At 36.8% G+C, this 16,821-nt stretch overlaps 1 protein-coding gene across 5 annotated transcripts in view; it reads left to right on the top strand.

The window, feature by feature from the left end:
- LOC106074918 (protein crumbs-like) overlaps positions 1-16,821 on the top strand; it is a 107,340-nt gene that overhangs the window by 15,514 nt on the left and 75,005 nt on the right. For 3 of the 5 annotated variants that reach the window (XM_056042045.1, XM_056042044.1, XM_056042046.1), the window contains 4 exons: positions 12,526-12,651; positions 13,278-13,370; positions 14,424-14,540; positions 16,166-16,308. In XM_056042045.1, the coding sequence (XP_055898020.1) occupies positions 12,526-12,651; positions 13,278-13,370; positions 14,424-14,540; positions 16,166-16,308 (479 nt within the window). Of the gene's footprint in view, positions 1-10,503; positions 10,988-12,525; positions 12,652-13,277; positions 13,371-14,423; positions 14,541-16,165; positions 16,309-16,821 lie in introns of all 5 variants that reach the window. The other 2 variants (XM_056042048.1, XM_056042047.1) reach the window with 2 other exon arrangements.

Raw genomic sequence — 16,821 nt, 5'->3', positions numbered from 1 at the left:
CTTTCTTCAATACTTACAACGCTTTTAAGTTGTCTTTACTTTTGCAAAGATTTTTAATGATGAACATAATATATCGCTATTATTCCTTAAGTGTAGGAAAAAAAAATCTTTGGACTAATGCTCATAATATATATATATATATAGGTGGGGGGGATATCTTGTGCTCATTGAGTGAACTTCCCTCTCGTCTACCATTTCTTATGCATTCTGAATGCGTGAGAAAATTTTGTTTTACATGACAGCTTCTGCGCGTGCCCAGGTTGAGAAGCTTTGGCAAAGACCAACAAAAAAAAAGTATGTGGGAAGTTTCTTTTTTGTCACCGTTGTATCACAGCATCCTGTCTTCTGTTGAATGGTGATGTTTCTATTGATGTGTACATACTTTAGTACAGAGGTTCTCAATCTTTTTTGAACCGGGGATCCCTTTATAAGTCTAAACTTAAAAAAGAAAGTAGCTAAAAGAAAAAAGTTACTTGAATCCATTTTATAGAAGTGGAACATGTAAAAACCAACAACAACATTTTCTTGAAGCAATGCTTATAACATTAGTTTAAACTAAATAAAAGAATGACTTGAATGAGGTTGATGAGATTCAGTGTGTGTGTGTAGTGATGCCCGGCTCAACTAGCACAAATTCGGAGTCAATTTCTTTTATTTGTGATGAGGTTCATGACGGCAATGAATCCACGTTGTACCAAATTCCAAGACTGGAAAGCAAGCAGTCAACAACTTCTGCACAATGACCTCATAATGCAGGATATAAATTTAATGTCTGGTCTCCTTATTCAAACATTGGTTTTAAAGTTCTCGTTTGTGTGTATTTCAATGAGCTGTTCCTGCGCTAGTATGGATTCATCCATCAGTGATTAAAATATGAGTTTGACCACGCCAAAAAAGGGCTCAATACCAAGTGGGGAATATCCAATGAAAAATATTTTCAAATCTTTGGTTGAGTTCATCATAGAATAGAATGTAATAGACCAGTGTTTCTCTAACAGTGTTCTGGGGACTCCTAGTGTTCGAGGCCTGAATATGTGTCCCACCAACTGCTGGAATAATTAATTAGTGGGCTACCCCGTGAATTTAGCTCTTATAAAATAAGCAAAGTGTTCCTCTAAATACTCAAAATGTGCGAAGTGTTCCTCTAAATACTCAAAATGTGCGAAGTGTTCCTCTAAATACTCAAATTGTGCAAAGTGTTCCTCTAAATACTCAAATTGTTCAAAGTGTTCCTCTAAATACTCAAAATGTGCAAAGTGTTCCGTTAAGGAAAAAGTTTGGGAAACACTGAACTAGTCCTATGAAACAGTAATGAGGGGCGAGTTTATTACTCAGACTATCCGGTCGAATAAACTGACTTTGTAGCGAAAAAGTTAATTGAATTCAATTTAAAAAAAAAAATCTTTCTACGGACCCCTGGGATTCAACGGACCACGGTTTGAGAAACATGCTTTAGTTCGTGCACTTCATTGAAGTGTGGTGTGGAAACAAATATGTCTGTCATTAAGTTGGTCACCCAGTAGTGCTGATAGAGCTGTGACGCGCAGCTGTCGGCCACTGATTGAATCAATCATTGTAAGCTGATTCAGCCCATCAGCTGTTGATGACGGCATGATCTCATACTGAGTCTAGGGATTTTTTTTGGTTTCAAATCCTACACAGCGATTTAAACGATATGAAATGATATTCTGCTGTGTCAATTTATGAACTCCAAGAGTTGGTAGAAATTCAAGGAACAAATGAATGGATGTTACCGACATGAATAGAGGAGCAAATACAATGTATTTTGTTTTTAAGTTATAAAAGAGGCTTACACCATTCCCGATACAGCACAACTTAAAACAAGTATACTTGCTACTATAAACGTACACTTTCTACTTTGCCTGGCGTAAATCTAGTCTTTCTCTACAATGCCTAGACCAAGTTCAAAATGGTGACGTCGTTTCCTACTTAGCATGAACCCGTTAGACATTACGTACAACGTCTGGACTTCTCACTTTGCCGGTAACATATAGATTATAGAGTCTACAGAGCGTTGATGCTACCGCAAAATCACTGCCACTTGCGTAGAGACACAGTAACAACCAGCCGGCTTTTTCGATGCGGCCTCGAAACAAATGCTTTGACTGTTACAAATTATTGACTTTATGCGCTAATTGTGCGTTTCAATCATCTGTTTACAAAGATATGACTTCTGTTGATTGAATCGGTGGTACACTTGTTTTAGGAAGTGTTACCTTAGCTTGGATCTGTGTGCATAGATACGGAAGTGTTATCTTAGGTTACATCTATGTGCATAGATAAGGAAGTGTTATCTCAGGTTACATCTATGTGCATAGATTAGGAAGTTTTACATCAGGTTACATCTATGTGGATAGATAAGGAAGTGTTATCTCAGGTTAGATCTATGTGCATAGATAAGGAAGTTTTACCTCAGGTTAGATCTATGTGCAAAGATAAGAAAGTGTTATCTCAGGTTACATCTATGTGCATAGATAAGGAAGTTTTACCTCAGGTTACATCTATGTGCATAGAAAAGGAAGTGTTATCTCAGGTTAGATCTGTGTGCATAGATTAGGAAGTGTTATCTCAGGTTAGATCTGTGTGCATAGATTAGGAAGTGTTATCTCAGGTTAGATCTGTGTGCATAGATTAGGAAGTGTTATCTCAGGTTAGATCTATGTGCATAGATTAGGAAGTTTTACCTCAGGTTAGATCTATGTGCATAGATTAGGAAGTGTTATCTCAGGTTACATCTATGTGCATAGATAAGGAAGTGTTATCTCAGGTTACATCTATGTGCATAGATAAGGAAGTGTTATCTCAGGTTAGATCTATGTGCATAGATAAGGAAGTGTTATCTCAGGTTACATCTATGTGCATAGATAAGGAAGTGTTATCTCAGGTTACATCTATGTGCATAGATAAGGAAGTGTTATCTCAGGTTACATCTATGTGCATAGATAAGGAAGTTTTACCTCAGGTTACATCTATGTGCATAGATAAGGAAGTGTTATCTCAGGTTACATCTATGTGCATAGATAAGGAAGTTTTACCGCAGGTTACATCTATGTGCATAGATAAGGAAGTGTTATCTCAGGTTACATCTATGTGCATAGATAAGGAAGTGTTATCTCAGGTTAGATCTATGTGCATAGATAAAGAAGTGTTATCTCAGGTTACATCTATGTGCATAGATAAGGAAGTGTTATCTCAGGTTACATCTATGTGCATAGATAAGGAAGTGTTACCTCAGGTTAGATCTATGTGCATAGAGAAGTGTGAAGCAGCTCTCATCTATTTTTGTTTTCTCTGTTCATGTTTGTCTTGCTGTCTACAGATACTTTCCATTGTTTCATTGTAGGCCTACACAATTGGCTTCCAGTGGAGCATGGGGCCCCCACAGTACTTCGTTGTTGGACTACGTTCTGAGCTATTCCCTCATTGAGGTCAATGTCCATCAGTCCATCCTGTCGTCTTCAGCTCTTGGTCTAACGATCTCCTCCTTGTTAGCGTTAGTCTCCCAGCCTTTCTATTGTTCTATTATGGTTATTTTTGTGTGCATATTCCTGAGTTATACCTTCTGGGTTAATAAAGCGCGTTGTTTATAATCAAAAAGTCGATTCTTTTTTTATTGCCCCTCTAACTTTGATGCTTCAATAATATAAAATATATATTTAGGAAACTTTCTCCATCATGGTTCAAAAATGAACACAGTCTCATTTCCTAAAGACTTGAAGAGAGCTGTGGAGTTTGAGCTTCACTTTGGATGTTACTGTATTTTATACATTGTTTATTTTCCTTTGCTGTTGGCTATTTGGCTCGAAATAATAGTCTCTATAGCAATTACTTTTAAGCTGTTTTTTTTTTTTGCCTGGTTCTTGTTCAGTAGATCTTTTCTCGTCAATCTGAGCCCCAGGCTATGTTTCAATTCGATCACATATTCATTACTATTACACTACTCGAGTTTTTGTCTTTCAGAGGAAAGAAAGAAAATTTTAAAAAGGGGGGAGGGGGACTTTAGTGATGTTCGTGCTTAAAAAATGGCGCCACGACGGTTCGGGTTAAAAAAAAAAACCTACAACCTTGACATCATTTCTTACCACCCTCGCCAGGACTACGTCGTAGCGATGTCTTTTCTATCACAGTGGTCCTCAATCTTTTGTCAAAGTAACCCTAATACACATTCATAGGTCTATGTTTTCTACAACCCCCTTTAAAAATTTATTTTGTAGGTCTCATGTATGTATGTATTTTTGTTATTAGGATTTTTTTTCGCTGACAAGGGGATACAGCATATCTTTATTGTAGTTATCTTTGTATCTATACTAAATAAAATGACATTATTACCAATGATTTAAATTATTTTTGTGTGTAAGTTAAAGACGTCGATTCATCTTCTCATGAGGACCTATTCAAGTGTAGACCTTTATCGTTTTCGCGAGAGGTTTCTGCGACAATATTCACTCACACCATGGGCGTAGCCAGGATTTTTTTCAGGGAGGGTTTTGGGGTGGGGGTGGGCCCCCCCCCCCGGGGAGGGTTTTGGGGTGGGGGTGGGCCCCCCCCCGACCCCCCCCCCCCGCGGAAAAAAATTTATATATATATATATATATATATATATATATGTGTGTGTGTGTGTGTGTGTGTGTGTACATAATTAATCTTTATTACATCTGACCCTTTCGGAAGACGTTTATTGTTCATTGTAGACTCCCCGCCCTTGCTAGCAAGAGGGTCTGGGGGAGTTCGCAGCGCTCCCCCAGCGCGGGGCGAAGCCCCGCCGCCGGGCACTATTTCTGGTATTGAAAGCCAACAAAATGCATATTCTGAGGTATCTAGAGTGCTATTAAAAAGTTTTATTTGAAAAACCTAATGTGCTATTCTTACTGACTTAGACCCTCTCGCGCCGTTCGGCGTATTTTCCGGCAAGCTGTTTCCGCAACTCTTATTTTGCGTAATTCATTTTGTGTGAGAACATGTCCCGCAAAACCTCATGCGACGCTCTGTCACAACCTTACTAAGGATTCGACTCCTAGTTCGGCATATGATTTCTTTGATTTAGACCCGATCTCTATGACTGACTCCTAAAATCTGTCTTAGCCATCTTTGTTGAGATACATTTAATGATTTTCAATTTAGGCAGAAGACTATTCACACTTTATTAATGGAGCCCAAGCCACTGGTAAAAATTTGTAACCTTTCTTGACTACGCTCTTGGAATTACATGCCTGTATTTCGCTTTAGATTTTATATCGAAAAGGAAAGTTTTTTCGTCAAATCATCTGTTGAGGGGTTTTAAACTAAGAAATCTCTGGAGTGTTTTTTGTTTTGTTTTTAATTCAAAACCCCATTTAGCTACGATCATAGAATTTGGTGACTATAGTTTGCTTTAAAATAATATTGAAGAGAGAGGTTTTCAACTCTAAACGCTCTGTAGGGGAATTTTAAACTCAAAACCATCTGGAGGAGGGGGATTTACACTCAAAACCCCTTTGGCTACGCTCATAGATTTTATAGTGTGTAATTTGCTTTTTTTTTATATTGAAGAGGTACTTTTTAGCTTCAAACCCCAACTGGAGGGGGGGGGGTGTTGAAACTCAAAACCCCTTTGGCTACGCTCATAAAATTTTGAGTGTGTAATTTGCTTTTTTTATTTTGAAGATGGGGTTTATCGTAAATTTTGGCGGGGGTTTTAAAATCAAAATCTTCCTCAACTGTGCTGTTGGTATTTGGGGATTGTTGTTTCCTTTTTTTTTTGTTTTGTTTAAAGAAGAGGGGGATTTAACTGCAAAAACCTATGGTAGGGGGTTTAAAATTCAAAACCCCCTGTAGGTGGTTTTAAACTCAAAACCCCCTGGTAGAGGGTTTTTAACTCAAAACTGCCTAGGCTGTGCTGTGGTAAGTGATGATTTAGTATTAAAATCTCACCTAAAATAAACAAAATGAAAGCAAAAATCAGTCACTTAATTCCGTTCCCCCCCCCCCTGCCGGGGGGGGGGGGATTTCATTTCAGGGGGGGGGGGTTTGAACCCCAAGAACCCCCCCCTGGCTACGCCCATGACTCACACCATTTTGAAGATGTACGTCCTCGCTAACGTTTCTTCTAGACTTTCATGCGTTTCATAGTGGTCGAAATTCTGGCACTCTTGTTGATCGTGAAATAGACGAAATATTTGTGTCAGAAACAATACAATGGCCAGACGTCTTACCAACACGAGGAGGATCTGTACGACGACACCGCTCATTATAGACTTGTGTGTGCGTGCCTCGAATGTCTCTTAATGTTATTGACCAGTGTTGCATCCTTTTTTTTTTATCCGACTTTGACCTGTGACTTTCCCTTGTTTATCTACTATGCTGAATAGTGTGGTCTGATTGTAAGAAAACACTTCAATATATGTCCGCTAGTGTGGTCTGATTATAAGAAAACACTTCAATATATGTCCGCTAGTGTGGTCTGATTGTAAGAAAACACTTCAATATATGTCCGCTAGTGTGGTCTGATTGTAAGAAAACACTTCAATATATGTCCGCTAGTGTGGTCTGATTGTAAGAAAACACTTCAATATATGTCCGCTAGTGTGGTCTGATTGTAAGAAAACACTTCAATATATGTCCGCTAGTGTGGTCTGATTGTAAGAAAACACTTCAATATATGTCCGCTAGTGTGGTCTGATTGTAAGAAAACACTTCAATATATGTCCGCTAGTGTGGTCTGATTGTAAGAATACACTTCAATATATGTCCGCTAGTGTGGTCTGATTGTAAGAAAACACTTCGATATATGTCCGCTAGTGTGGTCTGATTGTAAGAAAACACTTCAATATATGTCCGCTAGTGTGGTCTGATTGTAAGAAAACACTTCAATATATGTCCGCTAGTGTGGTCTGATTGTAAGAAAACACTTCAATATATGTCCGCTAGTGTGGTCTGATTGTAAGAAAACACTTCAATATATGTCCGCTAGTGTGGTCTGATTGTAAGAAAACACTTCAATATATGTCCGCTAGTGTGGTCTGATTGTAAGAAAACACTTCAATATATGTCCGCTAGTGTGGTCTGATTGTAAGAAAACACTTCAATATATGTCCGCTAGTGTGGTCTGATTGTAAGAAAACACTTCAATATATGTCCGCTAGTGTGGTCTGATTGTAAGAAAACACTTCAATATATGTCCGCTAGTGTGGTCTGATTGTAAGAAAACACTTCAATATATGTCCGCTAGTGTGGTCTGATTGTAAGAAAACACTTCAATATATGTCCGCTAGTGTGGTCTGATTGTAAGAAAACACTTCGATATATGTCCGCTAGTGTGGTCTGATTGTAAGAAAACACTTCAATATATGTCCGCTAGTGTGGTCTGATTGTAAGAAAACACTTCAATATATGTCCGCTAGTGTGGTCTGATTGTAAGAAAACACTTCAATATATGTCCGCTAGTGTGGTCTGATTGTAAGAAAACACTTCAATATATGTCCGCTAGTGTGGTCTGATTGTAAGAAAACACTTCAATATATGTCCGCTAGTGTGGTCTGATTGTAAGAAAACACTTCAATATATGTCCGCTAGTGTGGTCTGATTGTAAGAAAACACTTCAATATATGTCCGCTAGTGTGGTCTGATTGTAAGAAAACACTTCGATATATGTCCGCTAGTGTGGTCTGATTGTAAGAAAACACTTCAATATATGTCCGCTAGTGTGGTCTGATTGTAAGAAAACACTTCAATATATGTCCGCTAGTGTGGTCTGATTGTAAGAAAACACTTCAATATATGTCCGCTAGTGTGGTCTGATTGTAAGAAAACACTTCAATATATGTCCGCTAGTGTGGTCTGATTGTAAGAAAACACTTCAATATATGTCCGCTAGTGTGGTCTGATTGTAAGAAAACACTTCAATATATGTCCGCTAGTGTGGTCTGATTGTAAGAAAACACTTCAATATATGTCCGCTAGTGTGGTCTGATTGTAAGAAAACACTTCAATATATGTCCGCTAGTGTGGTCTGATTGTAAGAAAACACTTCAATATATGTCCGCCCCACCCCTTTTTACTTTAAAAGGCGTTCCAGACGACAGAAGAGTTTCTGAAGCTTGGTTCCGGAAGTTCCGCTGAGGCGCTTAGAGCGTCCCCCCCCACCTCATTCTGGATGGAGAGGTAAATGGCTGCCTCTTCACCTAAAGAACTTTTCTAGTACACAAAACACAAGTTATCCAGGAAACACTTAGATTCCGGGAAAAAAAAAAGACTAAACTTAAGACTAGCTTAATGTCTAAGCATACTGTAAATATTTAGGCGAAATACGAGCGTAAAATCGTTATCATTATATGTCATTAAGTAACTTTTTGTTTTCATTACACTGTTTAAATCCTACCGGATCTCACTGTGGGAGCCTGCAACGCTCCCAAATGTCCAAAGCTGGCTTATGAAATTATTATAGCATTCTTTGATTCAGGGAGGCGTCACTGGTAAAAGTTTGAGAATTTCAATTCCAGAACAAACCTGTACTCTTGACATTAGTCTAACAGTTCAAACTGGCTTTTTGACTTTAAAATGCGTTTTAAACTCCCGACACTTATCTCCCTTTGTTCATTGTGGCCACCAAATGTCACCGCATGGCCAAACAAAATGTAGTAGGAAGGTGTCCGACTTGATGGTGATTATAACACTATGTTGTTATCTCCCTTACTTCTTCAGTTGCTGGCCATGTGGTCAGATATTTGCATAGAGTTGGCCGGTATGTGTATGCGTGCTCACGTTTCTTCGGGCGTGTGTGGCTTTAAGGGGATATGCAGGTCATTTGCATGTATCTCTTTCCTGAACGAACAGATTGTAGGTCAATGGCGATAGTTTGTAACCAAAATGACTGACTGTACTGATTTCTTAACATAAAAAAATAGATTCTTTTTTAATATGCACATTGTAGCGGGTCTTGGAAAGAAAAATAAAACAGATGACTGTTTAAAAACTTCTTATAAGAATTGTATAGAAAGGAGGGGGTGATGGGGTAGAGGCTAGCTGAGAACACATACTGGTCATTTCAAAATATATGATGGGGTAGAGGCTAGCTGAGAACACATACTGGTCATTTCAAAATATACGTGACTCCATCATGTCTATGTATACATTGAGACAATTGAGCCACCAAATATCAGTTTTTTTGTAAGGCGTTGGCCAGTTAGTTAAAAAAAGTGTCTAATGAATCTATTTGCTACGTACTTGTGTCTTCGAATGGTTTGACAGTCGCCAAATATTTTCTTTTATTTAACTTGTCTCCATCGTGGGCTTTTTGTCTCCCTTCCTGTCTCCCTCTCTGCAGCCCATTTAACTTGTCTCCATCGTGGGCTTTTTGTCTCCCTTTCTGTCTCCCTCTCTGCAGCCCATTTAACTTGTCTCCATCGTGGGCTTTTTGTCTCCCTTTCTGTCTCCCTCTCTGCAGCCCATCCGTTATTTCTTTTCCCCACCACGTTCGATGAATTGCTGGAGTTGAGTTCTGCACTAAGACATCCATGGACTAGCAGCTTTTAGTTTTGGTTGAATTCCTGCTGCGCAACAGATCGGAGGTGGAAGAGAGAGAGACCCCAATGAGTTTACTTTCAAGTCCATAGCATTCTTCAAAACGGGTTTACTTTACACAACCTTGATATAGCGCTACACTCTCAATGTACCAGAGACAAAATAGACTCTCGAGTTGAGGGGGGGGGGGGCGCACGTTATCTTGTAGAGCGTCTCAGGCTTGCAATTAGGGACGGCCGCTCATTCTTCCGTGATAAGAAAATCTCATTGTTTGTGTCTGGCATATCTATGAGGCATTCAGCCACCCACCCAAACCCTTACCGCTCGCGCCTTTATTGTTAAGTCCTGCATGGCAGTGCGAAGTGTGTAGCCAACGGTGTATCAAATAACAGGCTTCTACATGATTGTACTGTTTGGTAGTTTTACATATTTGTACTATAGGAAATAACATATTTGTACTATAGGAAATAACATATTTGTACTGTAGGAAATAACATATTTGTACTGTAGGAAATAACATATTTGTACTATAGGAAATAACATATTTGTACTATAGGAAATAACATATTTGTACTGTAGGAAATAACATATTTGTACTGTAGGAAATAACATATTTGTATTGTAGGAAATAACATATTTGTACTATAGGAGATCTTTAACTTAAAGTATTGGTACTATAGATGTTTAACTTGACACATTAGTGCTATACGAGACCTATTGGTACCATGGAATTAACTTAACTTTACGTATTGGTACCAAAGGAAATGTTTAACTTTTACGTATTGTGATTAGTCGTAAAGTGCTAATACTTTCCACTCCCCTTTTTAAACTGGGGGAAGCTGCAGATTCCCTTATTATTAAAAAAAAAAGCTATCACTAGCCCATCCTTTCGAATTGGTTACTTGTGAGGGCGAACGAAGTGCCCTGTAATGTCAACTGTCCTTGTAAATATCTGCACTTTCTGAAATATTTTGTGACACTTAGGTTAGGTATTTATCTTCTGTTGAAGTACCTGGAACATTCCACAGTTGATTTTTTGGGTTGTCAATCTGTCGATGATATATTTTGCAACACTATACCTGATAATAATATTAGAAACAATTCAGTTGTCCAGCTGTGTCCGCGTATACCTGAACATTTAGTAGAATCCTAGAGCTAGACTTCATTCATGGTCAATGGGAAGAGGATTGTGTTTGATTTGACCACTGAGTTGTAATGTACTGTGAACTACGCGAGATACCGATGGAGTGCCATGGGAATAAAGTGTTAGCATTCAAGTAACTCTTGTGGAAGTGCAGAGTTCATTCTAGTCTAGGACTTTATAATACGTAATAGTGTCAGCCCGTTAGTTACCCCGGATGTCATTGAGCGATGCTGGTAGTCTGGGTCCTGATAGCGGTGGTCCTCTGTGGGGCCACGCCCCAGGCCCTAGCTTTGGAGACCACCTCGCAGTCGTCAAACACCACAGGTAAGGAACTGTATATTGTGTACCCCCCCCCTTCTCTCTCTCTCTCTCACACACACACGAGCGCGCGCGCCCTACTGCACACACATAATCATAACCCATTGGGTGTATATAATTGATACGTAAGGACATGTGCATCGGAATGCAAAAGACTTTTAGACTGAACTGAATAGCCATAAAAAAGAATTAGACATTAGTATAGGCTTACTGACAGTCTGCCATTCATTACGTTTCAACCTGTGATGTTCTGTTTCAAACACATTTTTTTCATTCTTTCCCCTTTTCCCCTTTCCTCTTTTAGTATTATTTTTATTTTCTCTCTGGCACTAAAAGTGCAAGTGTTCTTAATTACATGCTGTTTATTTTATGTGTCAAACATTTTACATTTTAGCTCAAACATACTTTGTGGTCCGTGAATTCTAATAGTGGATGTGTTGGAACTTCTCTTTCTTTCCTCTCTCTCTCTCTCTCTCTCTCCCTTTTGTCGACCCCCCACCCACCCATACACACTTTTGTTTTCACACTACTCCTTGTTATGCTCTCACCAATAGACTTTTAACTTGAAATGAACCATCCCGTTCTTTATCATTCTTTCTTTCTCTTTCTCTCTCTCTCCTTCTCTCTCTTTCTCTTTCCCTCCCTCTCCTATTTTCTTTATCTCTCTCCCCTTCTTTCTCTTTCCTTCTTTCTCTTTCTCTTTCCTTCTCTCCCTCTCCAATTTTCTTTATCTCTCTCCTTCTTTCTCTTTCTCTTTTCTTCTCTCCTTCTTTCTCTTTCTCTTTCCTTCTCTCCCTCTCCTTCTTTCTCTTTCTCTTTCCTTCTCTCCCTCTCCTTCTTTCTCTTTCTCTTTCCTTCTCTCCCTCTCCTTCTCTCTCTTTCTATTTCCCTCCCTCTCCTATTTTCTTTATCTCTCTCCCCTTCTTTCTCTTTCCTTCTTTCTCTTTCTCTTTCCTTCTCTCCCTCTCCTTCTCTCTCTTTCTCTTTCCTTCTCTTCATCTCCTATTTTCGTTATCTCTCTCCCTCTCCTTCTCTCTCTTTCCTTCTCTCCCTCTCCTATTTTAGTTCTCTCCCTCTCCCTCTTTCTCTATGTATTGTTTGTTCCTAAGAACAAAAGTGATATGCAGTAGTGAGTGTGATAGGGTCAAAGGAAATAGTCATACAGGAATGGTATCATGTATGTGTGTGTGTGTGGGGGGGGGGGGGCACTGACCTGCCCTTCTCTCCTTCAATACTATTCAATTAATTCACACCAAAGAAATTTCTTACAATTGAAGTTTTTAAATGGTTCTTAATTTTTTTCATTATCATACCATTAAAGAAAACAATAGAAATACAAAATGAGACCAATCCTTCATCATCTAGCACAGCTTTTATTTTTCTACTGGAAACAAAATAGCATCTACATTTTCAGGAGGTCTCAATTTTTTTTCTCACTGTACACATTTTTTTTTACTGCCCTGTAAAAATAAAGATATTATACTTTTCACATTCACATACTTTCAGAAAGTTAAAAATTGTGAAATGCTTTTTTTTATTTTCAGTTGATCAGAATGACTGCTGGGATAGCCCTTGTTTGTATGGTGGTACCTGTATAGATCTATTCAGAAACTTCACCTGTCAATGTCCTGCCAATTATAATGGTACCCGCTGTGAGAATGACTTGGCCAGTAAGTTTGCTTTTAGGAAACTTCGTCAAAGAAAAACATTGGCGTATTCTATTTATTTATTTATTTTTTACAAAGCTCACTCACTCACTCTCTCTGTCTGGTAAAAATGTAAAAAACAAGTAACTACTAGCATGACCAATCTCACATCAAGTTTAAATTTTCCAAAATTATTTCTTGTACCTGACAAAAAAATTATCAATTAAAAAAGTTAACTAATTAGCTAATTAACTGTTGGTATTAATTATTTTATTTGGTATTGATCAAAGGAAAGAAATTAATTTTAATTGACAAATATGGTGGTATACTTTGAGAAGAGAATTACTCTTTGTAGCTTAACGTTTGAAACTAACAATAAATAACTATAAAACCTTCTATTTTCATAAGCTATTCACTGGCACAGCGGTTAGTCTATCAGCTTGTCTTCCCATTGATCTTTTTGTCATTCCTTTTATTGATCAACTTTTTTTATTTATCTTTATTTTTCTCCCCCCTTTATCTTTCTATCTTCCCAATATTTGTTTTTTAAGTGATTGAAAAGTAACTACAAATATGAAGAAATAGCATCCCCCAAATTATTATCAGTATTGTCAATCTTTTTGGCTGTAATTCATGACATATTTTACCAGAACTGTATGGATGCCAAGTAAATCCATGTTTAAATGGAGGAACCTGCCATAATCTGTCAACCCCAGCGTCTTTCAATTGTACATGCCCTCCAGGTAATATCCTATATGTAGTAGTAATAGTCAATTATGCATGATGGTCTAGTTATGGTATGCAAAGTAGAATCTGGTCATTGTTAGGTTTTAGCTACTATTTTATTTTGTGTTTGAAATTGAAATTAATTTTTAAGAATGTTACTGTTAAAAAATTCTTATGAAGTTCATTTCTTTTTTTTTTGTTTTGTTACTATTATTAATCATTAACATTAAGTTACTTATTCACCCTGTTTTATTTTTTTAAAATATCAATTTAAAAAACAACAACTAATTAATTTGTTTAACTTTGTCATCTACATGATAAATACCTTCATTGTATAATAGTATAATCAATTAAAGTGAATTGTTCTTATTAAGAAAAAAAAAGGCTGTGAAAAACCATACATTTGAATTTCTATTTTTAGCCATACACAAATGAAGAGCAAGCTAATTTAATATCACTTTTTGAAGCTTATAAATATCAATAGTTTGTAGACATTTATTTATTTTCTGGTTTGATTTATTGTAATCATGCCTGCTAAAACTAGATGAAGTCACTTGGTGTTCAAGACAGTAAATTTTTTTTTCAAAATGGCGCTGCCCTGTGGCGACATGCAATTTGTGCTTTTAAATTGAATTCGTTTTGTTTTTTTAATAGTTATAATGTTTTGTTTCATGTAATGCACAAATTGTAAGACAAATTTCCTTACGGACAATATTGATTATTATTATTATTATTTTTAAAGATAGTTTCTAACATTATGATTACACTGGACTCATGAAAAAGTCTCAAGGCATCCACAAATTATTTGATCTAGTTAAAATCAAATTCATATCATCTGAGTATAAATAATTACATTTTTGTTTGGAGTTTATCAATGGACTGGTGTTAACCTGCACTGTAGAAAAATAAAAGATTGGTTTTGACTCATGATTCACCAAGTGACTATATAAAGTTGGTGATACATTATGTTGAAAGTTATGTTTTTTTTTGTTGATTTTCTAACATATGAATAAATAATTGTATATTAGTATTTAGTGTTGGTATGTGCTGTTGTCCTTGCCATTTTTTAGGTTATAATGGTCTGACTTGTGAGAATAGGATTGACTTTTGCCGACTGACCCCTTGCCTCAATGGAGGAATCTGTGTTAGTGGTAACAATTCCTATAGCTGTAACTGCTCTCAGACAGGTAACAGGGGGGAAGATGAATAGCAATTAACCATTTTCTTGTAAAGTGTGTTGCCTTATTATACATATATGCTCTTGAAATAGTAAATGTTTCTTTAGATTTCTGTAGTGTTTAATTAGATATTTAGTGCATGCCAGTAAAGTCCATTTTACTTTTATGTTTAGTTCCACCATCTTAATGCGAGGGTGACCACTTATGTCATCTTGTTGAATATTTAATTAGATGAAGATTTGCTCTTCCAACTGAAGTAACTTGTCCATTGTTATGAAGTGCATTAAAAAAGAAAAAAAAACAAATGTCATTTTCATTATCATTGTTTAATAGGTTTCAGTATGGTTTTTACATGTTCAATAGCCATTCATGCATTTGAAAACAACAAAATATTGGTCAGCCTAACATTTTGACTGTCTTAATAAAGCAGACCTTACTGCACCGAGATTCACTAGTTGGTTGAATAATCTAAAAGCACATTTGGATGCTAATATTGAAGGAGGGCTGCATGTTCATAGGTGTCCCAGACTTTCGTCATGGTAGATCTGAGTTTGAACCCTGCCATCCTCTGCCGTCTTGCAGGAGTTCTGGGTAGGATGTAATAATCTTCATTTCTTGAAGGAAAGTCTGAAATCTATAAAACACATACAAGACTGAAGAATAAGTTTTCATTTACTAGTAGTGCCAGTGGGGTAATGGGTTGTTGAGTACTGGGTTCTGCATGGCAATGTTTCTATTGAATGATTGAGATAGCTTAGTATATAGTGGAGAATCAAAATTACTGTAACTGAAGTCTTTCTGCTTTAGTTTTAGTCACTAAGACATAGCACTGAACTTTACACCCTGATAACAGCAAAATAAAGTTATCTCCCTTATGTGGCCCTGCTGTTAATCATGTTTTTGTCATCTTCACATTTTGTTTCTCTAAACCTTGATTTAGAATTAGTTTTTACTATTTTACATTCTTAAGATTCTGAACTAATAATTGTTTAAAATGATAGATTTGTAATATAAGCAATTTATTTGAAATATTGCTAATATAGTTTATGATATTTCTTCTCATTTAGAAAGGTTTACATAGTGTATTATTTGATCTATTAAAAAACCAAACAATCATCTAGGGTTAAAACAAAAGGGGAAACCTACTATAAGATGCTAAGACAGTGCCTCGACATCTTCTCTATAGATTTGAATAATATCATTTCAGTGATCCATACTGTCTTTACCAATTAAGTTGGCCATATTTGACGTTCAATTATAAATACTGTTAAGGTGTCAACACTGACCAAAATATAGTAAAATTCAGTAAAATAAGTCTGCTTTTTATATGATATCTACAAATAGCTTTTAAATACATTGTATAACTGCCTAACTCAAGGCATTAAAGTTGTAAAGTCTTATTTATTATTCATCTGCAATTTTTAATCTCTGTTAAAACCAATTTATTACATACAACTCGTGAAAAGTTACCAAAATATTCTATAATATATGCATAGAATCAAAACTATAAAGTTGAATAAACATTGAAACTGATCATTTACTGTATTTCCAATATATTTGTTGTTGGTAGTGCCAGTATGACTCTAATGACACTGTTATTACATTAGAACAACTTTATGCATTTTTTTTGCTAGGCTATGCTGGAACCAATTGTTCTGTCAATATAAATGAGTGCTCCATGAACACTTCTATTTGTGGGGCCTATGGCACCTGCTATGATGCTCCAGGAAGTTACACTTGCAGTTGTCAACCAGGATTCGAGGGTAAACCTTGCCAGGTAAGCTTGGCTAAAATTGATTTGCTTAAATGTGGGTCACACAATGTGTGACTTATGAAAGAATATGATATTCCTCCTGTAGTTATATTACTTTGCTCATCAAACTTGGATCTTCCATTAGCCATGATGCTTAAATATACTGATGAAGTATGATCTAATTGCTATCCGAATGACTCAGACAGGCCTAGAAACATAACGGCTAATGACATTTATTCTAACAAGGTGCTCACTATAAAATGCTAGAAATCTCTTTATGATGATTATATGTTGGCTTTTGCAATACTCCAAATGTGTTCTCTGTACAGACATTGAAGCATACAGGTTGTCTCTTATGTTCACTAGCTTAGTATCATGATTATTATGCAAAACACTTTTTTAGTTCTAAAAGAAAAGCTCTTGCTTAAACAGGCGTGTACATTGATAAGAACTGAAGTAGACCCCCTAGTCAGACTAACACTTTGTCTGCATTAGATGTGGCAAAATTTGCAGGTTAGAACTGGATCTGCATAGTTA

The sequence above is a fragment of the Biomphalaria glabrata genome, chromosome 9 (assembly GCF_947242115.1).
Source record: "Biomphalaria glabrata chromosome 9, xgBioGlab47.1, whole genome shotgun sequence".
Taxonomy (NCBI): Eukaryota; Metazoa; Mollusca; class Gastropoda; family Planorbidae; genus Biomphalaria; species Biomphalaria glabrata.
This window is presented reverse-complemented; position numbering and strand designations above follow the sequence as displayed.